This window comes from Taudactylus pleione, unplaced genomic scaffold (assembly GCF_031769625.1).
Source record: "Taudactylus pleione unplaced genomic scaffold, aTauple2 ptg000129l, whole genome shotgun sequence".
NCBI lineage: Eukaryota > Metazoa > Chordata > Amphibia > Anura > Myobatrachidae > Taudactylus > Taudactylus pleione.
The window spans coordinates 20149258-20173977 of NW_028284531.1; the positions used below are offsets into that span (position 1 = coordinate 20149258).

The 24720-nt window shown below is 41.3% G+C and overlaps 1 protein-coding gene across 5 annotated transcripts in view; it reads right to left on the reverse strand.

Moving 5' to 3' along the window:
- Positions 1-949: 949 nt before the first annotated feature.
- CEMIP (cell migration inducing hyaluronidase 1) overlaps positions 950-24720 on the reverse strand; it is a 147940-nt gene continuing 124169 nt past the window's right edge. For all 5 annotated transcript variants that reach the window (XM_088472941.1, XM_088472940.1, XM_088472943.1 and 2 more), the window contains exons 18-29: positions 24033-24164; positions 23307-23342; positions 23066-23221; positions 22796-22976; positions 21046-21261; positions 19323-19534; positions 18575-18760; positions 15586-15790; positions 14382-14471; positions 7849-8006; positions 5364-5464; positions 950-3051 (exon numbers count right to left, since the gene is read on the reverse strand). In XM_088472941.1, the coding sequence (XP_088329067.1) occupies positions 2924-3051; positions 5364-5464; positions 7849-8006; positions 14382-14471; positions 15586-15790; positions 18575-18760; positions 19323-19534; positions 21046-21261; positions 22796-22976; positions 23066-23221; positions 23307-23342; positions 24033-24164 (1801 nt within the window). In that variant the 3' untranslated portion in view covers positions 950-2923. The remainder of the gene's footprint in view (positions 3052-5363; positions 5465-7848; positions 8007-14381; positions 14472-15585; positions 15791-18574; positions 18761-19322; positions 19535-21045; positions 21262-22795; positions 22977-23065; positions 23222-23306; positions 23343-24032; positions 24165-24720) is intronic.

A 24720-nucleotide genomic window follows, 5' to 3' on the forward strand; every position in this document is an offset into this window, starting at 1 on the left:
AACACGGGTTGGACCCAGGTCAGGGCCTTTTACATCGCCTTAATAAACCCGGGTTATTGCAGATTTGGTGCCTGTTAACTCAACCCGGGTTGCCCATGTTAAAACAGTGTGATGTCATTTTTAAAAGATTTTATTGGCTCACAATTATGATGACGTTTTCAGTAAAGAAAAGGAGGGGCTGGGGAATGCTTGCAGTGCAGATGACTATGTCACAGGTCTGCTTAATGCAGTATGGCCAAATGCATTGGCACACAGCTCAAAGAACTTCCAGTCCACACGGGCAGCACCACTGCGATTTTCTATTGTGGTCGTTCACCATATGAAATTGCTTCTTCAGTGCCTTCAGCTTATTGACGACCTGCTGTTGGCTCCTGATGAATCCAGAAGCAGCCAATATTTTGCTGATGTTGCGATAAGTTATCGCATCCTTGACTGTGCCAGTTATCTATTTACATATTTCTTCCTCACTTCTGATCCGCAGCAACTCCATTACTTCTTCATCACTCCAGTTTGCCATGATTCCTCCAGTGAAAGTATAGTACAGTATAGTACACTGTGCTGTCTGTATATAGCTTATTATTAGCTGCGTGTGCAAAGTGTGCAGTGCAGGACAGTAATGTAAATACAGAGACATGTGCTCTGTGTGCAGGCTGGTCAGCTGACTGGAATAAGCCAATCAGCACTATTTTCTCAGACCCAGGTTGAATATCCCGGGTCTGTACCATTTAAGAGCCAAATAACCCGGGTCCGACCCGTGTTTAACCCTCCTTTTAACCCGGGTTGAAATACCGGGTCGGTCGACCAGGCTTATTCATTTTGGTGCTTTTTAAAATCACGTCGACCCAGGTCGACCCAGCAATAACCCAGGAATAACCTAGGTTATTTTGGCGATGTGAAAGGGGTATTATATTGTGCATATATAATAAGTAAAATAAGTAACAACAACAGATTAAAGTTTTTACATTTTTATTTTAATTTTCCAGACAGACAATTTCTGATACAGACCTCTCCAAATTTGCAAATAATCAAAAATCCTTATTTACAAAAAGATCATCTAAAATTTACCATTTATACGAAATCCTTTACATCTACAGGATAATGACACATCGAGTCCATTCCCTAGCAATCAGATGACTGAATGAATAAATAAATACAAAATATATATATTTTTTTCACTTATTTTGTTTCACGTGAAGTCTATAAGAAATATTGCATACATACAAAAACATTTTACAGTACTTTTACATCTATTTCCGAAAAAGGACCAGCTATTTCGGTGACTGAAGAGCAAAGAGACAATAGAGGGATGTTATTTTAAACAACTGAGATTCTGTACCAGAAAATAGCACATTAGCACTGATCCTTATGTGCTGAGGTTTGTCTGTAAATCCCACTAGCAAAGCTTGTTTGGGCAATTAATGTGTCCACGTCAACCTTTTCTAAAACTATTCCAGAAACTGACTAGGGTGATTTTAAGTGGTTTTAAAATAGGAATGGTAACCACCTAATAGTGCAATGCAAAGACATAAAGAATTCCATTGTCCCTTATGTGTCAAAGGAACTAGTCAATGTGCTTTTAGCAAGTACAGTATGCCAACAAGAGTGGTGTATAATATATCTAAATTAATATTTAGTAGATAGATGAAGGGGTGTGATCACGCTATCCTGGTGGCATTGTTACGCCTCCCGTGCAGGCCTGCCCGCCCTTTCGGTACCCATAGTCCTATAACAATGGCATGTTGACCCTGCTATAAGACGTTTCAGGACCATTGGCTTAGAATATACAATCCTTTATAGTTTATGGTTATCAACTGTCTGCTTTTGCAACAGTAGTTAGTCAGTGATTGTGTAAGGCAGACAATGAAAGCAATGTGGTATGCTGCACTCATTGACTAAAACTATATACAATAATACTTGCACCTGTATGACATATAGAATTCTACAATGTAAAACACCTTGATTAAAGTGACCAGTTTGCCATTTAGCTATTTACCAATAGACAATATCGGGGACGCTATGTAGGCTGCTCAGTATATGCTTTACATACGGATTAATTTTTAATATAATGATCTAGTAATTTTCCTAGTTTAGCTTTTACATTGCTAAGGGCAAAATCTAAATGTTAAACTTAACAGGATAACTTTTTGGCTAAAGCTCAGTTTGGCTTGTCGGAGCTATGCCGTCCATACATGCTACACAGACGTGAATTCCTTGTATCATCTGGTGTATGTTATACCTGACAGTCTCTATTTATTTCAACGGAGTATATTGGCGGCGAAGGATATACGCCCTTTGTGAGACTTTGGTCCCCCATCATGCTACTTCGGTTCTAAACTCTAAAAACATAAGTGTGTATTTACCAAAGTTGCTGGCATCTAGCCGAAAATGTTATGCATTTCTTATGGCAGAGGATTGTGATCAGTGGAGCAAAAAATTGAGGTGTTACCAATAAAATATATAACAACTGAGAATTTTGGCAAAACTGTTTGATGCAAACAATCACTATAAACCTCAATAACATTATCACCACAAAAACAGCAGTTACTAAAATGAACAATGTGCAAATAAAAATAAAAACCCCACTTGTTGGCAGTGACTTAAACCCCATCATCTAGGAAAAGTATAGTCACACTCACACCACAGAATCAAAGTGTTGTTTGGGGGAAGCATATTGCATGCCAATTTTCCACCCGCATTAGGGCAGCAGTGGGTGCCGAGTATATGGGAGCTTGGCACGATGAACATGAAAGCCTGGGGTGACTGTTTCTGTAATAACCTGCTACAATGTACTGTATATGCCACAAGCACAGTCTGTGCAGGGTCAATGGGAGGAAAGGTTGTGCGTTCTGACTCGTGTCAGTGTCTGCAGTCCACCCAGTCCTGGCAGTGATAACAGTGGTAAAACCTCATCATCGATTCAGCTTCATAATTTCATTTTTCTCTCCACGGGAAAGGGGACAACTTGGTAGATTTTTGCTGCTTCAGCATTAGTGACCAGTTTGGTCCAAATGGGTTTGAAGTGTCCTTTATATCCAACGAAAGCTAGTTTATCTGCAATCAAAACAGGAAAAGGAGCCTGTTATAAAAACAGCTCTGACAGTCTGCAGGCTCAAAAGGCTGAAGAGAAAGTTACAAAAATGTTTTCAACATTGTACTGTATATTAGGATACTCATTCAATAATCCTCTCTAGTAAACTTGAAAATACATTTTATATTTTGTGAACACTGTAAATTAACAAATAGTAAGAACTTCATTTAAACATGTATTTTTTTTAGAAATATTCACTTCCTCTGCTATCATAAAAGAAGGGACCCTAAGTTTGGTTCACATTTAGTTACACTATTTGTACAGTAAGTTTGTGATAAACACCTCAGCTGGTGCTCTCTCATAATGCACCACGGGGTAGATTTACTAAAGAGCGGGTTTATAGAAGTTAAAACAATAGTTGGCTGCGCATTCAACAACACTTACAGTTCACAGAAATATGTATTTTAAAATATAAAATATACATTACAACCTACATAGCATATATGTACACATTGACCTGAATATTTGGCATACCTCCTAACTTTTATGGGTAACGATACGGGACATTTTACGGGCCACAGGCGTGAGTGTCTGAAAAGGGGGTGGGGCTTCCTTTTAAGGGGCTGGAGCCGCAATGAAATGGGTGTGGAGACAACACAGCACCCTTGCTGGCATCACTATGGGGGCATGCGGGCCGCATGCGGGCCGGGCAGCATCACTCCGAGATGCTGGGCAGCTCCCAGGATCTCCCTGCACTAGTGAATAGATGCTGTGCGCATGCTTTTGTATAAATTAAGGCCCTATTTAACAACGAAGCATAACCTCTTTAGTGCTCGCTAAAGAGATTATGCGACCCTTTCTGGATTTAACATAATATAATATAAGATTACTGCTGTTTGTCAAGCATCGCTCTTCCCATCTTTTAGATGGTGATAGCAATGTGCTCCTCATTGCCAGCAATGGAGACCTGTTGGTGCCTTTTGCGGCTTCAGCGAAGCCTTCCATGCCCGTGTCATGCGCAGACGGATGGTCGCGCATGCACATTACACAGAGACCCGTCGCTGGCAGCGGCCCAGCGGAGGACCTCGCCGAGGACTTCACAGGACCTCGCCGGATGGGTAAGTATTGGTAAATACCAGTGAATTTTCAGTAGTATCACAGTGATACGAAACGAAAAATTCCGCTGGTATTTGCCTTCGTTGTTAAATAGGGGCCTAAGTGTCAGACCCATTCATCATTCACGTAACGCACAATTCTCCCACGATAATTTACATAGTCCCCATACTTTAGTATAGGAACGTAGAAATTATGTAATTCATCAAGTTCCGAAAAAGCTCTGAGATGGCGTACAGGCCCCTGAAAACCTTCACAAGAGCAGAGAGGGATCTTTTCAGATCCCTCCCTGCTCTATCGCCACTGTCTCTGGCAGGGGCCGATACAACTCCCTCCCTACTCCCCCCCCCCCTCCACGGCACCTGCAGACTAGCTTCCTACATCCAGAAGCTTGTCACCGCTCCCTGCCTCCATCTACAACACTGCCGGTGGCTCTACCCTGTCACTGGAGACAGGTTGCGGTAGGAGACAGCAGGGATTATGGACTGGCTATGGGTAGGAGAGTGCAGGGAGAAGGAAAAACAGAGGAGAGGATAGAGGCAAAGTGTAGACACGGGGCAGATGCTGCGGGTAGGAAGAGGGGAGACACGGGGCAGAGGCTGCGCGCTGGGATGAAAACAGCTTTGATAAAGGGGAAAGTATCACAATTCCGAAAAGCTGACTTTGCAAAAAGAGCAGCTTTTTGGAAGTGATACTTTTGTTACTATGGGGCCTATTCATCATCGGAGGCCCCTGATGATTAAGCAACGATCTCGCTGCGAGGGATACTTAAGTATCCAACTAGCAGCGAGGGAAACTCATGCACAAAGCTGCCGGGGAGGTAGTGAAGAGGCGACGGAGGGATCCGCTTCCACTCGGATTCCTCTTCGCATTCCCAGAACTCCTTACCATAGGAACAAGCGCCGTCTGAAGATGGCGCTTGTTCTTGTAGCTATAAACTATAGAGGCTATGCTGCCTCAAAATAAGCCCCAATATATTCTAGATTCTTGCGGCCCAAAAGTGCAGCCCTTCTGAACATGGAACAAAAAGTTGCAGGACTTATTATTGTCTCTATGTATAAACCTAAACACATCATGTTTATACAATGTTAAGGGGTTTTAAACCTTTTTTGGGGCGGTGATGGGTTTCTCTCCCCTACTCTCCTACTAGAAAATGTCTTTTAGATCATGTGATAATTGTGGCGATATACTGGATACTGGGGAATTCTAAAATATTTCTCACCTTTCAGCTTTAGATCTGCTTCAGCTCCAAGTTTTCCCAGGACTTTGACCCATGGCCCTTTGTTGTACAGTCTTCCTTTTGATACAATTACCACAATAGAACTAGAACAAAAAGACCATTATAAGCTGGGAAAAGATCTCAATTAAACTACAAAAGTCTCTCTAATACAGTAGAAACATCTCCTTATCTTGAATAGTCAAAATTAAATAAATTCTTAAATAAACTCACAAAAACATAAATGATGAAGAAAGCAGCAAGCAGTACTAGTGGAGTGGTTGGCTAGTGCCGGGGACCGTTAGCTTCTTTATCTGCTATTTGCACCTGCCCCCGACCACCCGCAAATAAAGCAGCTTACCCATGAGTATACACATCTGTTTCCCTTACTGCATGTGTTTGTAATTGTGCAAACATGCCCTTATTGTTAATTTGCCCGCGTTACTACGTTCCCGTCCTGTCCTTTTCCACAAATCCACGTGCAGACAAGTGTAAGTGGCAGAATTACACAAGTGTGCATGGGTGTATATATGCCTGCATTCACTGTCCTGGAAATGTGCAATGTGACTTCCCGCAAAGCATGCTATAGCTTAATTGGGTTGGGATCCTGGCGGTCAAAATCCCGATGCCGGCATCTCAATTGGGTCACAATCCCAACAGAAGGGGATAAGTATACTTCTTTACCCCTAACCCTCCCTCCCCACAGCCTAAACCCTAGCCTCCCCCCGTAGCCTAACCCTAACCCTCCCCCTAGTGCCTAACCCTCCCCCTAAACTCAATACTTACCGTCGGGATGCCGGCAGTCTGGTGCCGGGATTCTGACTGGTGTTGGGATTTTGGTGCCGGCATTCTGAGCGCCGGATTCCCCACAGCTGGGATAATAACTACATCCCGTTTTATTGATGTCTAATAGCAAATTATACCCCTTTTACACCAGAGCAAAAACCTGGGTTTTTGCTGGGTCTACCCGGGTCGCAGCTCAGTGTAAAAGGGTCCCTGAAAAATAACCTGGGTCAAGTGACCCAGCAATCCAACCCAGGTAGCTACCAGGGTTGGACCCAGGATGGACTCGGGTAATGGTGCAGTGTAAACGGTGCAACCCGGGTTATCTGACCTGGATCATGCCTAAAATGAGCTGATTGGTGGTTGTGGGGCATTTACCTCCCACTTTTTATGACCTCACAGGTTTAGCAGGGCTGACCTGAGTTCAGTGTGAACAGGGCTGACCTGGGAGTAACCCAGATCGAAGGTGCAGTGTAAATGGGTCTGACCTGGATCTGACCACGGTTGGAACCATGCCCAAAAACCCAGGTCGGACCTGGGTTTTTGGTGGAAAAGAGGTATAAGTTTGCTGCACATAATTATTTGGTTTACAACATGGGAGCAAGTGGGATGTACGTGTGACGTGTACCTGTTGTACAGCACATGCATATGCTACTGTTTCGGCCAACACAACTCATCTTGTGATTTGCGCTGTAGTGACAATATACTTTGTTTAAATGTGTTTTTTAAGTGTAATTTATGCCATTTGTGCCCAACTTTATATTGGTCCCATGGTGTTTATATGTATTTATTAACATTATTTTTACTAAAATAAAGTGAAAAAGGGTGTTTTAGTTTCACCTGTAGTTATTACAGGGCAATTGGAGTAGAATTAGTAAAATTCTACTCCAACCCCTAAGTATCACTTATTTTTAGTAAAGCAGATCGCATTTCCCATAATTGTAATGGGAAATGTGATCCGACCAGAGTTACTAAAAATAAATTGTAAAAAAATACCGGGGGAAGCCCTGTGATAATAAAGCCACCTGAAGGTGGCGTTATCCAGGGTCTCCCCCGGTTACTGGGCTCCCACTCTGCTCTAACGGGGAGAGCAGAGCTGGGAGCCGGTACCAGTAATCAGCTATGTGGTCTAAGCAGACCACAAGCTGATTGCTGTAAAAAAAAGAAAAAAAAAATTAAACATTTTTTTTTTAACTTACCTGAATCCAGGGACCGGTGATCGTGCCTCCGGTGATGGGTCCTCTCCAGTCAGCTGGTCTCCCATAGTACACTGGGGCCCGGTCATCAGGTTATCGGGCCCCAGTGCAGTATGGGAGATCACCTGATCGGGAAGCCCGGAGAAGATCACCGGAGGCCAGGAGGTGCAGGTAAGTGTAATGAAGGGAAGGGGGGGGTCGCGGGGTCCGCGATCGCGGGGGCGGGGCTTAGCACCAGGGGGCGGGGCTTAGCGTCGGTCGGGGGTAGTAGCGGTGGTCGGTCGGCCACTAGAGTGCGGATGGGATCCGCAGGGACAGAGCTTTATCGCAAGCTCTGTCCCTGCAAGGGATTTATAGTAAATCCCTGTGATATTGCCTGAATTCGCAATGCGAATTCACTCGGTAATATCACACTACAATCCGCATTCAATATGCGGATTGTAGTAAATAGAGCCCAGAGAGAGACAGAGAGAGAGAGAGAAGAAAGGGAGAAGATAAAGTACAATACTCACTTGTCTTTGATATTTGTCACATAGTTATCGAGCTGAGCTGGGATTCCTTGTAGAATGGCAGTTCTGAAACTAGCACTATCTGCAACTTTCCCCTGGCTTCCATCAATCACAACCACTTGTATCCCATCATCTGGCATGAAAAACTTTTTGCTATCCACCTGTTAATACAAAATTGTATGAGATAAACGAAGTTTGCATGTGCCTACTACTGATCAAATCACTGTGCAGATACCGTGCATGAAATTAACATGACGGAATGCTTGGCTTTTCCCAGCAATACAGTTTAGGCAAAATATTCCTGCATCATAGCATGTTGTAACCCAGGTGATTGGCAGCAGACCTGATTGTAACCCAGTGATCTGCAGCAGACATGATTTTAACCTAGGTGATCTGCAGCAGACATGATTGTAACCCAGTGATCTGCAGCAGACATGATTGTAACCCAGTGATCTGCAGCAGACATGATTGTAACCCAGTGATCTGCAGCAGACCTGATTGTAACCCAGTGATCAGCAGCAGACCTGATTGTAACCTAGTGATCTGCTGCACACCTGATTGTAACCCAGTGATCTGCAGCAGACATGATTGTAACCCAGTGATCTGCAACAGAACTGATTGTAACCCAGTGATCTGCAGCAGACATGATTGTAACCCAGTGACCTGCAGCAGACCTGATTGTAACCTAGTGATCTGCAGCAGACCTGATTGTAACCCAGTGATCTGCAGCAGACCTGATTTGTAACCCAGTGATCTGAAGCAGACATGATTGTAACCCAGTGATCTGCAGCAGAACTGATTGTAACCCAGGTCATCTGCGGCAGACATGATTGTAAGGCAGTACAGTTTCATGTAAGTGCAGGAAGTTTATTTTAGTTTTAGAATAACTATTAACGAGTTGATTTATAGGGCACCACAATATTCTACAGCACTGTGTAGTTGACTTATACAAAGGGGCATATTCAATTGGGTGCGAGAATATAAAAAATCCAGCACCTTCGAGGTTTTTCCTGTAGGTGCTGGAGTTTTGTTATTTAATAAGGTGCGTGGGTGGTTTTTTTTGAGAGCCGGGAGGTTTTTTTCCTCGCACCTCCAGAGCAAGTGTGATTTTTCCTAAACTCGTTAATTTTAGGTAAAATCAGTGGGACTTGCTCTGGTACCCCGGCGGCATCCCCCCTTACGACTAATTAAGAAATTGGAAGTTTCCAATTAGCTTAATTAGTCCATAATTACTTACCTTCTGCAGCGCTGTCTTCTGCATCCAGCGTCGGGAGCCGGCTCTTCTGCAGCAGGGTGAGTATGTCAGTGTGTGTGGTGCTTGTAAGTGTGTATGAGTGTGTGTGTGTGTGTATGAGTGTGTGTGTGTGTGTGTGTGTATGAGTGAGTGTGTGTGTGTATGAGTGAGTGTGTGTGTATGAGTGTGTGTGTGTGACCCCCAGTGTGTGTGTCCTCCCCCCAATGTTAATGTGGCCCCCCGGAATGGGCGCTGGGAGAACTACATCTACGACCTGAAGGACTGAACGGTAGACGTTCAGTTTTTCAGGTCGCGTAATTGATAGGCCCCTTAAACCTCTCGCCCAATTGAATCTGCCCCATAAAATGTAGTTGATCAACAAGAATAATACTGAACCAACAGTTCATAAGACAAACATACGAAACGCAGACACAAGAATGCACTGCTTTATGGAATGGAGAAAAAAGGAGGAAATTGAGGGCCTGATTCAGACCCGCTCGCGAGCGCTGAGCGCTCGCAAGTGGGACGATGTTGGCCCAGTGCACATGCGCACGACGGAGGCGGCTCCGTCGTGCACATGCGCGAGACCCGGCTTGCCCGTCGCTCCGGGTCTCACTACAAAGGGGGCGTGGTGTCGATGTTGAGTGACAGCATGCCCTCTGGTGGGCGTGCCTGCCCAGACGGAGGCGTTCCCATGGGAACGCCTACCGTCTAGGGCCGGCCCCACTGGGTGGACTTCTTGCTCTGTAACTACCATAACGGTCTCGTCGCAAGTCCGTTGGTCTTGACCATCGCGACCATCATCCTGGCCGCTCGCACTAGCTGTGGGTGGTCACCAACAGCTATGCGAGCAGGTGGGAGGCCGCTCTAAAAATACAATAGGCGGGCACTGATTCAGAGCGAGCGCTCTGAAAGAGCGTCCGTTTCTGAATCAGGCCCTGAGCCCTTACAATCTGATGGAGGGATGAAGCTGATACAAGAAGGACATGCAGGTCTGGTGTCAGAGGAATTAGGTGAGAGAATCACTGGAGGCTTCACTGATGAAGTGAGTTTTTAAGGAGAGGTTAAATCTTTATGGCTGGTGCATTATAAAGGGTCCTCCCAGCTATTGGCAACCAACTGACACAATGGGGCTGATTCTGAGTTGCGTGCAGAGTGTCTGTAGTTGTAGGCAGCCACCATAGCCTGATGTACTACCTTTACTACCCTCTGCTAAGATTTCTGCATCTGCAAGCTGTACCGGCCACTGATTTTATGCCAGCCGCTGCAACCATCGTCATTAATATCGGCAACTGCACCAGTCCCATGCTAGATGCAAGAGATCCGTCAGAACAGGCTGTCTTTCCCCGTACACACAACTCAGAATCGCACAGAGCTTTAGATACATGCTCATGAGACTCCCAGGATCTGTGCTATTCGCAGCCCAGAGTGACAAGACTACATTGTTACCCTACACTGACCACTGGGGATTGTGGACCTTGTACATCTATGTGCAACTGAGTCTCAAAGCTGTGTAAAAAGGGTTCTGATATGAGCAACTGCGTATTTTCCTACTTAGACCCATATTCAATTAGAGGCGAAAAGTCGGAAAAGTTTTGCCTGTTCGACTTTCCGCCTCCTTCCCCACTTTTCTCCATATTCAATTCTTAAACAGGCGAATGCGGAACAGGCGGAAAGTACTGTCAGTATTGGGGAAATCAGTCTGTACTCTGTACCCCCCAAAAAATGCACTAACATAGGGAATCAATGTAGATGTGTACTAATAGCCCTAATAAAAGTGTTTGGGGTACTTAAGCAGTTAAAATTGATTTTTATTAGCGTCTTTGCTTAAGTGGTGAAGAATGGCATAAAGCAGTATTTTTTGGTGAAAATAAGTAGTCCAGTCAAATTTGGGGTGCTTGAAAATGGGTGCTAGCATATTTTTATGTCTGTAAAGTGAACTTTTAAAAACCGTGAAAAACCACCCTCATACATGCAGCCGCAATCCCAAAAACGCTTGGCCCCTCCTTACACCACCCCAAGAAGTCTTTTTTGCTAGATTTTATAATTGTCCCCCCACTTTTTACTTTTTTGCCCCCAAAACGAAAGTACATTTTGGGGTGTTCTGAGGTAATATTTTTTTTTTTTTGCTGATTTGTCCTTTGGGGGCAGTCCCTAGGGTTCTGAGTAATTTCCCCACGTTTGCACCCCAAAATAACGATTTTGCACTTTTTTTCACCTGCTATTCATAGGAGATACTTTTCCGTCTATTACAATGCATTGACTTTCTGCTTAGGCAAAATCGTCCTTGAATTGAATATGGAGATACTTTGAAAACAGGCGGAAAGTCCGAATCCGCGGAAACTTTTCTCCAAACGCCACTTTTCGCCTCTACTTGAATCCGGCCCTATGCTTCGTTATGATTCATCTACGACTTAGTACTCAAGTTTTCCCAAAAAAGTTGCAGCCTAGCGTCTCTGGTTCACTGTGAGCAGCTTTGTCTGAGGCTACGATGCGACTAGGATGCAAAATATGAAAAAAGATTTGCTACGTCAACCGCATTAGGGCGGCTCAGTGGCTCTAGGCACCATGTGGCGCAAAGATGCTAGACATAAGAGGACACATCTATATGCTACTTATACTTCTCCTTTTACTATTTTCTTAGTATCATATTTTAGATTAGGTTTTTTTTTTTGCTGTCTGGGGTAACCTGTTAGGGGGAACCTGTTATTTGAGCACTTGTGCCGGACTGCTATTCTCTTAATCTCTAGATGCACCTTTAGCTGTGGGTAAATAAATGAAACCTCATTACACTATGAGCAGATTCCCCTGTATGGAAACACACGTGATTCGAGTGCAAAGATAACAGTTGTCAGCAGTGAATCCTGCCGACACCTGCTGCTGTTCTCTGTCATAGCCAACAAGTATTTCTGGGGAACCTTGACTTGAAAACAAAGTGTTGGGAATGTATAACTGCAAGCGACCTTTACAATGTAAAGGTGCCAAACATTAGTTGGTCCCTCTGGTTAAACTTATGTAAGAATAGAAGTCTGAGAGTTGAGCAAAGCCCTAATTTATGATGTACAGTCAGGTGCATAAATATTGGGACATTGACAGAATTTTCATATTTTGGCCTCTATTCACCACCACAATGGCTTTGAAATGAAACAAACAAGATGTGATTTAACTGCAGACTTTAAGATTTAATTTGAGGGCAATTACATCCAAATCAGGTGAACGGTGTAGGAATTACAACGGTTTCTATATGTGCCTCCCACTTTTTAAGGGGCCAAAAGTAATGGGACAAACTAAACAATCCTAAATCTAACTTTCACTTTTTAATACTTTGTTGCAAATCCTTTGCAGGCATTTACAGCCTGAAGTCTGGAACGCATAGACATCACCAGACGCTGGGTTTCATCTCTGGTGATGCTCTGGCAGGCCTCTACTGCAAATGTCTTCAGTTCCTGCTTGTTCTTGGGTCATTTTCCCTTCAGTTTTGTCTTCATCAAGTGAAATACATGCTCAATCGGATTCAGGTCAGGGGATTGACTTGGCCATTGCATAACATTCCACTTTTTAGCCTTAAAAAACTCTTTGGTTGCTTTTGCAGTATGCTTCGGGTCATTGTCCATCTGCACTGTGAAGCGCCGTCCAATGAGTTCTGAAGCATTTGACTGAATATGAGCATATAATATTGCCCGAAACACTTCAGAATTCATTCTGCTGCTTTTGTCAGCAGTCACATCATCAGTAAATACAAGGGAACCAGTTCCATTGGCAGCCATACATGCCCACGCCATGACACTACCACCACCATGCTTCACTTATGAGGTGGTATGTTTTGGATCATGAGCAGTACCTTTCCTTCTCCATACTCTTCTCTTCCCATCACTCTGGCACAAGTTGATCTTTGTCGCACCTGTCCATAGCATGTTGTTCCAGAACTGTAATGGCTTTTTTAGATGTTGTTTGGCAAACTCTAATCTGGTCTTCCTGTTTTTGAGGCTCACCAATGGTTTACATCTTGTGGTGAACCCTCTATGTTCACTCTTGTGAAGTCTTCTCTTGATTATTGACTTTGACACATATACACCTACCTCCTGGAGAGTGTTGTTGATTTGGCCAACTGTTGTGAAGGGGTTTTTCTTCACCAGGGAAATAATTCTTCTGTCATCCACCACAGTTGTTTTCCGTGGTCTTCCGGGTCTTTTGGTGTTGCTGAGCTCTCCGGTGCATTCTTTCTTTTTAAGAATGTTCCAAACAGTTGATTTGGCACACCTAATGTTTTTGCTATCTCTCTGATGGGTTTGTTTTGATTTTTCAGCCTAATGATGGCTTGCTTCACTGACAGTGACAGCTCTTTGGATCTCATATTGAGAGTCGACAGCAACTGATTCCAAATGCAAATGTCACACCTAGAATCAACTCCAGACCTTTTACCTGCTTAATTGATAATGAAATAATGAGGGAATAGCCCACACCTGTCCATGAAATAGCTTTTGAATTGATAGTCCCATTACTTTTGGCCCCTTAAAAAGTGTGAGGCACATATAGAAACCATTGTAATTCCTACACAGTTCACCTGATTTGGATGTAATTACCCTCAAATTAAATCTCAAAGTCTGCAGTTAAAGCACATCTTGTTTGTTTCATTTCAAAGCCATTGTGGTGGTGAATAGAGGCCAAAATCGGAAAATTCTGTCAATGTCCCAATATATATGCACCTGACTGTATGTGACCATATGCACTGTGAAGAGGTGTTCGATGATTCTGTACAAAGTGCATTGTCCTTAGTCAGTGATGTTTTCATTCATTGTGAGTACATAAGTGTGAAAATGACTCATGCTTCATATTCTGCTTCGTTACATCCTCCACGTGCTAGCATGTCTAAGGAAAAGCCCATGGTCATAGGATGGATGCTAGGTGACCAGTGTCCTAGTTAGTGTTGTTGGTCTAGATAAAGTATCAACCACTATCCTGTGGCCTAGCAATAACAAGTGTTAGGTATATTTTGTCAATGTGATGTCTATTACCCATGGAAAACATACAAAGAATTTGGTTGCAAGAGGAAACACAGACCAGCATTAACAAAAAGTGTCTGAATCATTTTGATCCTGTAATGAAGCTGCAATGCAGAGTAGGAATGAATGCTCCCTATGCTCCAGTGTTTTGGTTATGTGTATAGTATGCATTATACATTAGTACTACACAAGAGCCATGCAGAGGGCCCAGAAAAAGTTCTCTTTCATACACTCCTGCACACATTTTATTTTCCTTACAAGCAGCTTTAATATAGTGCAACGTTCAAGCAACTCCTCACCTCAATGTAGGCAAAGTCATCTTTTAGATGGAAGTATCTGGTGTTGTAAGACTGTACTTTGATCTCGAGTAAGTGATCCTTTGTTTTCTCCTGTAACATAAATTTAAGTCTTAGGGCAGCAATCTCTCTGATGATGGCACATAAGTAATGGGTCACTAGGCTCATAAAAGGTCTATTTGTGTTGTGTGCAGGTAAATAGATTGTATATACATGAAAGAGACAGAGGTAAAGTGGAAGCAGGTTGGACTCTGTGGTGACATTTTTCCTGTTTCCACCATATTTCTACTGGGGTGTTTGACAAAGCTGGAAAGTGGATGTCTACATGGTGGACAATTGAGCACACTCTCACACAAACAGGTTGGGCTCACATATATGTGGCTTACTCACAACAAGCAGTGTGTAATGCACAAGGGCCATTCCTGCCGCTAAGACTGTGTGACAGGGCCTGTTTCCATGTTATCCACACCTGGGTGGCCTAGTGAGACTGTACCAGAGCTCATGGAGGCCTGTTAGCACAGTCAGTGTATTGTCTCACAAACAGGTCATCTGCAGTTCAATTGCATCAGACCACTTTCAGGTATATCTCTTCTTTTGGGCCACTCATGTAATGGTTTCAAGCTAATATCACAGCATTTGTGGACAGATTAAGTGACTTCAAGTAATGCAATATCTGAAATGCAGGTTGACCTACATGTTGATCTACTGAAACATAAATATCTGAATGAAAAACTTGCGGGCTTATGTAATAGGGTGCGACTTGCAGCCGCTACTGGAACTCCGGCAAGTCTTCCCGTATTTTTAAAGCAGCAATCATTTTAAAGGCAAAAGCAGCTTGGTTTTGTTTTTAAAATGATTGCCACTTTAAAAATAAGGCATTTCCCGCAGCGGCTGCAAGTCACACCCAATTACATAAGCCCCCTGGTATTGTACTTTTGTTAACCTTACTGAGTGTAAGTAATCTTTTCTTGAGTAAATAGCTCCCTTCTGAGTAATTTATAGCATTCCTGTCACCTACATAACTGCATTATAAGCAGAAATATTAATAGACAACACATATATCGTATATTTAAAACTTTTCCTGCACACAAAGCTTAACTTTTCTGATTTATCTAACTGTGCTTAGGCAAGCTCATAGCTCACCGCCACAAAATAGAGAATCTATTAAACAAAGATTGCACAACGCCACTCATAAAATGTAATTTACCAGATCATTTCCATGAAGCTTTTTTGGCAGCGGCACATCCACTATTGGCATTTGGGAATATTTGGGGTAGGCCGAAGCTTGGCAGTCACTGACACCAGAACCTTTTGGAATATCAGCTTTGATCTTTATTCTCTCGCAGCCTTTCAACGAGCAAAATGCTAACTTCTCCTTTTCATTCTGAGCTTTCAGCATTATAAACAGCAGTCTGGAAAGAAAAACAAAAAACAATAATATATGTTTGCTAAGCAAACAGGCTTTGATTCTGTGATATACGAAATACTTTATGCACACTTTTTTTTAGTACGTGTCATTATGAATCAATATTGTCAGAAACAATATTATATAAAAAGCACCTAAATATCATACTACCCAATACATTTCACGCCGGCTCATCTGGGGCACAGTCTAAGTGAGTGAGCAGTCTTCACCATGATCTTTTCGACACCCACATGTCTCAGCCCCCAGGCTAACCCCACTAGGCAGCAGCTGGCACTGCACAACCAGGATGAAAATGAAATATGACACAGAAGTAGTGAGGGACCTGCCTGGAGTCAGGTCACATGTTCAAATGGGAAGAGGCAGAAGATATACTCTATTTAGGATGCAGCCTTGGGGCCGGATTGAATTAGCTGCGAAAAGCCGAGATCGGCGAAAAACTCAATGTTTTCGCCTCATTCGCCTGTATTGAAGCAAAGTTTTCGTGTACTTTCACAAGGCGCGTCCCCGCTTTTCACCCTATTCAATAGCAAAACAGGCGAAAAGCATATGTGCGAATGCAGCGGATAGCGAAAAGGACAGCTTTTGGGGGGAAATCAGTCTATACCTTCCTGTTCCTTTCAGCTAGAAAATCCAGTCCATTAAATCAGTTCACATAGATATAATATGACTTGATTTGGGTTTCAGGTACTGTCAGGGATATGCACAATTTTTGGGAGACAAAGTACCTGGAATTAAATTGATGGCATAATCAGAAAGGAATGTTGAACATCAGAGACTGCCAAAGAAAGGAAAGCAAGAAAATGTGATGTTTTCAAGTCCACCAAAGCTGCCAAAACATGAAGACCCCCAAAACAGGACTCAATGGGGCTGACTTCTGATTACTGAAAGCTGATTTTACAGTCAGGGTAGTTCCTTATATCAGCCGTTCCATTGAACAGAAGATATATCGCCTAGTGTGTACCCAGCATTACCCTGAGGTTGGTCCACATACCACCTGACACCACTACTGGACTCAAACTGCCAACTCTGGGTTAGAGCAGTGAAGCCTCTGTGCAACTGTCATTTTTCAAACACAGCCTGTGAGATGACAGTTGGGAGCTGATTGGCTGGCACCTTATCACTTACTTATCACTTTTCACTCTGTCTCCTTACACTGCTTAGTAAATAGACCCTTTAGTCCTAAGATGCATTCTTTGTACTTAGAGGAACAGTACATCTTTTTATTAAATAAAAAACTTACTACCTCCTTTCCGTATAACCCTACGCAATGCCGAATTTCACCCCATTATACAATCGCATTAATTCTTGCTGCTGTAATTAAGGGTGCCATATCACCCAGAAAATGATGCACCTCACTTCACAATTCTTACCTTGATCTACAGTGACTATATATTGAATGAAAGACTCAAGAAACGACAATATATATAACCATATATCTCACTGCACCAGATAAGAAGTTCTATGTTGTCCACCTGACAGATTATTGTCATTAGAGGTCATTGCATTTACAGTATATCATATATGTGATATAATTAATACATGTTTTCATATGTTTGGTACATTTGAGTAATTTTTTTAATCTAAAAACTAAAGATATTAATAAACAATGTGTTTCCTCTTACTTTCTGTAAACCTGCAGCTGACAAGAACCTACACTTAGGACTCTGTAGTAGAATCTATGCGCCAGGGCCCATAGTATATATTGTTTGTGATTTTTATTTTTCTTAAATATTGTTCCTGTGTGTTAAGGTGCATATCCACTACACAAGAGTGGAACGACTGTATGATTACAACATTGTAATTGTACAATCGTTCTCCATCCTGTGCAGTGGATAATGTGCCCACACTGAATGATATGTCGTTCAGTGCAGGCACCCTCCCTCATCCCCTAACATGCTCTACCTGTCATTATCGGCAGGTTGGCCTGCATGAAAAGGCGATGACTGATGTTGAAAACGACCAGTGGGAGTGCTGATCGCTGTCGTTTTCAACATTTTAATGCACAATTTAAGAACGTTTAATGAGCAATTGAACGATAACGATGTTGTAATCATTCAATCATTCATTTTAATCGTCTAGTGGATACGCACCTTTACTTTTACTTGTATCCAACAAACCAATACTTATAATAAAAATCCCTAGAGACCTGACAATACAAAATTTTATAGGGGAATCACAGTTGGAAGGGAATCATAATCTGACTTAAAATGTATAACATTACATTGCCCCACTATGACTTCAGATAATTGGTGGAAAAGTGAATGATCATATATTCTAACAAATTTATGCAATAATATATATGGAACATTTTTTCTTTGGTTCGTTCCATTAAATTTTCTTCCATTTTCTGCACTAGAAAAATTACATCCAATGTCTGGTTGCTATGGGTTACAGTACATGTCTGCTATGGGTTACATGTCTGCACAGTGGGATTTTTCTTAAATAACATTATACAATGTGTCTTGGAAATTGGAACAGGTTTGATTATGTGCAGACTAAACAATCATAATGTGTATTGAAGCTGCAGCTGGTAAAAAAAAGAAATTTATATTTCGGATTAATAACATTTAAATATATATATAAAATGTCATATGCTATTTATAGCAAAATATTTTTCCTAACCCAGCAGAACTTGTCATTTTAAATATCATAAGTTCTGTCAATGTTTGGCAATATTTACATTTTTTGTTTGCAAATACTGTTAAATGCTTTCACGTATTGTTGGTGCGGACTGGTCTCGTTCACTCCGAGGGCACATACATATACATACCCGTATTCCTCATCCCAGTAATAATAGCCCCTGCCATGGTGGGCCTGATGTACTTTGTCCATTTGGAAGGTTCGTACAAAGGTTCCTGTCTTGTATGTTTGCTTCGTGAGCCGATTGTGAATGTCTGAGAGGATGGAAAATGTTGTCCCTTTAGGATAACAAAATCCTATTTGAATCCAGTCGTTCCTAAAATAGGAGAATCATGTGTTACCACAAGTAATAAGAACTTGACATAAAATTTCCTAAGAAATCAAGTGGCCAAGAAAAATATTACATTTTGAGATGGCTATTTTTTCCTGGCTCAAAGCGTATTGCGAGGAATTCTAGCAAAACATTTCAATTAGCCCAAGGAAATCATTTTATAGTGCCGGGAACACAAATAATAACACCATAAAGAGCATTTCGGGTTAGATATTCTATCTTTTCTGGTATATTTCATGAATTGTATCCGAATCGTAAAAACATCACTTCAACAGTGAATATCAGCCCGCTGGCAAAGAAGTCTTACATGGAGTCTAATGTTCTCTGGAGGACAGTGTCACAGTAACATAGTCATAACATTGTAGGAGGGAATTGTTCATGCTACTTAAACAAGGGGTTATTTCATGAACTCTGTTTGCCCTGTTTATTACTAATGGTCTTGTTATACAGATGTGAATATACATATTCCTTATAGTCTACTTTAGATGATGAAATGATATAACCACTTAATTTCATTTAGAATAACAGGAACATAAGCATGACTTACCTTTGGAAGTTAATAAGCCAAACAGTCAGCTCCTCGGGGGCGGTCTTATCCCAATGCACGGTGTAACCTTTTTGCAGGGTGATCACTGGCTGGTATTGTTGATAATGATTGCTTTTCCCCAATGCTCCTTCTAAGTACAATGGGTGTTCAGGGTACTCATCTTTAATAATTGTCATTCCAGCATTAGCCGGTCTTCGTGCCTGGATGTAGATCTACAAGCAGCACAGTGTCACTCAGAGTCCAAATATTATTTAAAGAAAGATGATTGGCAACTTTGGCCTAAATACAGGCAAAAGAAAATGGCCACTGGCACAGCAGAAGCAACCCTCATATTCTCGTACAATTACAATTTGACCAGTTTCACTCAGTTCTAAAGTTTCTGCATTTATTTTCTAACTGAATGAATCTGATTAATTAAATCAATCTTAAAAGGTATTTTTAACACAAAATAATTCTGCCAAGGCTAATTCAGTTTGTCAGCATAAGTGTAGAATCAGCGTAGAGAGACCAGCAGAACATTGTGACCCAGTTGAAAGAATTCATGTTGGGAGATCTGGGATAGGGTCAGGGGTAGCAATACATGCAGAATCACTTTTACTAATTAAACCAAATCATTAAGAGGCAAGTTTAAGTAAGTTTGTGATTACTTTCATTTACTACACACAAAGGTATTGAAATACCATTTAAGGATGCTATAGTAGTTCTTCAATAGTAACGTTTGCAGCCAGTGGCGTAAGTTAATTCCAGGCACCTGGAGGCAAGTTATAATTTGGCGCCCCCCCCCCCCCACTCCCTATCACAGCCGCTGACACTGTAAAGTAGCAATTTGCATGCAGACAGGCTATAGATAGAAGAAGGCAACAGCTGATGGTCTGATACGGAGTGTATGGTGGCTTCTCAGGTGTCGGGAAGGGGTGCCATGTATTGGGCGGCCATGACGGTACACTCCGGGTACATAGTTACAGCCCTAAGTGGAGTGAATATGTTGTGGACAACGGAGGAGGTGCCCCTTCAGAGCTGGAGCCCGGCGGCAGGCGCCCCCATTGTCTCCCATAGTTCTCCCCCTGCTTGCAGCTACATTTGTGAATTATGGACAAATGCAGCAATTGCTGCTAAATTAACCATTTGGGGATACTATTTTTTCCGCTTGTTTTGAACTGTTTTGCAATGCACTGGATGCCCTCCCCACTTTGTAATTCTGATTCCTTTTGGGTCATATATATTGTTTATTTTTATGCTATTAAATACAGTATGTTCAAGATAATTTTTTCCATTTCCTAATGAATTAATCCTAGAATCATGAGCTTTATTTATTTTTAACACCTATAAATTGTACTGTGATTTATAGACATGCACTATGTTTTTGATTGTCTTTTAATCATGCTTTAGAAAAGTTTTAATTTCGCATGCAGATACACCCGCAGTCACACACAGAATATAGGCATGCCGCATATCAATTTAATCAGCAGAAACTGCTTGTGCGTCCTATTCACATTGCCTCGCGAATAAGATGTATTTGAAGGTAAAAAGTTGCACGAATAGACACTCGGCGCTACAGCATTGTACAGTGTTCATGCGTTATGTTTAACGTGACTTGTAGTGCACTGAGGTAAGATGGTTGTGGACACATCTGTATTTCAATGGCCCAGATGACTCAGCAGCATGATAAGCATGGTATTTACCGGTCTGGCATGCTGCCTGTATCTGTGTTAGAGGTATGTACCTGTGCATATTTCCCACTGCAGATCGCTCCCTTCCAGTCCGGCACATCTAAGCAGTCAGGATGTCTCAATAACCAGTTGTCTTCCTTCACCAAAAAAGCCCCTGGATATTCTGACACTGAGCCATCGACATCATGAAAAACAGTGGTCTTGTCCCCATCCATGTCCATTTGGTTAAACCATGGTCCCGGTTCACCAAAGAAAACCCGCGAGGAGATCTGCAATAATGTTTATAAGTGGTGAGGTTAGACACATAAATCATCACACATACACAAGACTGAGGAGTTCAACAATGGTCTAATGTAATTCTGCACCAGCATCATAGCTATTACCAGGGCTGTCTACTAACACTGTAAAGCAGCTCTAAACTAAACTCGCAGCAACCAATCAGCAATTACATTTTATTGGTCTAGTCCAAGTGTAACAAAGAACCTCATTCCCATTGAGTGTAGCAATATTTATATGATTGATACAATCAGCAATTACATTGATTGGTCTACTCTAGTCCAAGTGTAACAAAGAACCTCATTCCCATTGAGTCTAGCAATATTTACATGATATTCTGTTTATCTGTGAGGTTTAACCAGTGCAGTTGCACAGGTGACAATGAGTAGAACCGCCATCAGAAATCTTGGGGTATTCTCTAGGAGACCATCCCTCATTCTGGGGGTTACAATATAGTTATCACGGGTCAATTGTATAAACAACAGAGCCCACTCTGGTCATTAAAATACCAAGCAGACTTCAATCTGTTGGCTATAATATGGCAGGATTTTGACCTGGTAGCTAGTTCATGGCACAACCTCCAATTGCAATTACATATCTATAAATGGAAAATGATGTGCTGATATTTAGCTGCACATTTTGCCTGTAAAGTATGCAATCATTATTCACAAGTTGAGATAGATGGCATATAGAAGTACAGTGTATGATGGAATTCAGTGGCAGGGTCTAGAACTCCTTGGCATGTCATCAGACAGATACTGTTTGTGCAATATCATTCAGACTTGGCTTGAGGATCTGGCTCAAACCACCGTCTCTCTGTCAGATAATTACTTCACATGCAATTAGTCTTATTGGCAAAAAAAAGTGACAGATTTCTTCAAATGTGCGACGGTTGTGCTGTGAAAAAAATGAATAGTAACGTATACTGTATTAAGTGTGGTTATTCTTACTTATTTCATGCTCAATATTGCTGTCAGCTGTTAAATATGTACAGTATTTATGCTTAGGTTTGTTCAAAAGGGTGCCACATAAGAATTAATTTACAAATATTATTAATTATAAACCATATTGATATGGAGCTATGTATTATGTTTCTACATATATACATTGGCAGGGTTCTATTCACATACAGTTTACAGCAACACCAGTATAATTACAATATAACACCTGCCCTGTTTTAATTTATAAGTAGAATCATTTGTTTAAAATAAGCATAATCAAATACCAAGGAGAGTTGTACCCTGTGTGTTACAAGCTCTAGTCTTGGAATTATAATAAAACAACAGTAAATCACACATCATTTAGTATTATGTAGTTTTGTGAACTGAGTTTGACAATTTCAAATATACACAATTGACACTTCAAGTCTTTCACTTCTTCCATCAAAGTCTGAGACTGATCAAAGAAATGTTGTACTTTGGTCTTGTTCTATCAATTCTAAAATGTATGATATACAGTACTGAACAATGTTTGAAGTCTGTCTTAAAGTATTACTTATATAATAACCATCTGCTGAGAAGCACTTACTGGTACATCCTCAAATCTGATTTTAGTTATATTGTTGCTTGGACAGCTTTGCCAGGAGTTATTTAAACGAAATCCAATTGCGCTAGTGTGGCGGCCATCCAGGGAGACATATTTGCGAAATGTGCAGTTTTCTACGTTGATTGGTCCATCATAGATCTGTATGCCACGGATCGGGAAGTTCCTAAATTTAGACAAGGCATCATTAATAACTACACAGTCAAGAACTATGGCCTGAACTTCTTAGAAGGCCACAAATATTTTCGTACTTACAGCCCTCTCGGGAGTGTCCTCCCATTGTGATCAAGCCCTCCAGGACCCCAAACAAGGTTGTCTTCCATTTCCGTCCCCACATTGTTGCTTTCCCCAACAAATATGCTGTTTCTAATTTCTTGCTTGGATCCATCATCATCCGGAAAAGTTCCACCACTAGAAGAGTAACATATGTAGTTTAGACAAGAAAGTATCCCAAAATCAATAAATTATGTTTATGACAAGTCAATAATATAACTACCTGGCCAGAGTTAAGCCAATGCCATTATCAGAAAATCTGGAGAAAGAAAAACAAAAGAAAGCAACAACTTAATAAGAATGCTAAAAACTGAGGTGAGGATAATAACTTATAACTCATTACAGGTTTAATATATAGTTTTATTTTTGTCTAGTTAATAATAATAATAATGATAATAATAATAATAATAATAATAATAATAATAATAATAATAATAAAATTTTATTAGTTTTATTGTAGATTTAGAAAATGATAATACTTATTTTCACTAGTCTGTCACCATCAAATTTTTTAAGACTTTTAATCAGGTTTACAAATGTACCAGTACACACCATCACCACCAGCTTTGATGGCACTAGATAATGAGAGTACTGGATATTTAGGAAAGAAAATGGCTGGTTATAGAGCCAACATGTGACTCATCTAGAATTTTGCCTAAACATACAAATTTAAAATATGCAAAAGTAATTCAAGTAATGAAGAGTGAATACGTAAATAAGTGTTTTTGCTCATTTCAGGTACCAAAAACATAAGTTCCTTAATGGATAATGAGTTAACATAAACAAGACAGTAAGTAATTTGATTTGAAACATTTTTTTTATTCATCTATTGGTCTGTTGCTTTTTTAAAAAATACCATCTGCCAATGGTTATTCCAGCAGATTATCTGAAATACTAGTAGAATAAACAAGAGGCTTCGCATCACAGATTGTTAAAATTCTACACTTACTGGCAGCTATCCAACCAGACGTCTCCTCCCCGCAGCCAGGCTCCGTGGTCCTGGTTCTTGTAAGCAATAAAATGCTCTATTATTGCAGGTACCCTCGGTTTTAACGGATCAGCATCCTGATGTGGCCCATACCTGTTGAGCAATTGGAGATAGAAAAAGCAGATTTCTGGTTACTGGAAATATTATCAACTTGCTGTGCTTTGTAAAATTCCACATTTTATTAATGTGCTTTATTGTTTTATTGCAAACCATGAAGCCAGACCGGATTCCTGCTTATAGTGGTGATGGACATCTTTGTGGGCTTCCTAGCATTACCTTAGTTTTTGATAACATAGATTCAGATATCAGATAATATGTAGACACATAGGGGTATATTTACTAAAGTGAGAGTTTTTAGGAGTGGAGACGTTGCCCATAGCAACCAATCAGATTCTAGCTATTATCTTCTAGAAGATGCTAGGTAAATGTTATGTAGAATCTGATTGGTTGCTATGGGCAACATCTCCATTTCTAAAAACTCTCACTTTAATAAATATACCATATAGTGTATAATAGATAAAGACATTGGACCGGATGTAGAATGGGAAGAATTGTTCAAAAGAAGCAGGCACAGAAAATATGTGTATGTCCGCCTTACATCTGCCCTGTACTAGGTGCAAATTGCCCATTTCTACTCAGTTCTGTCTAT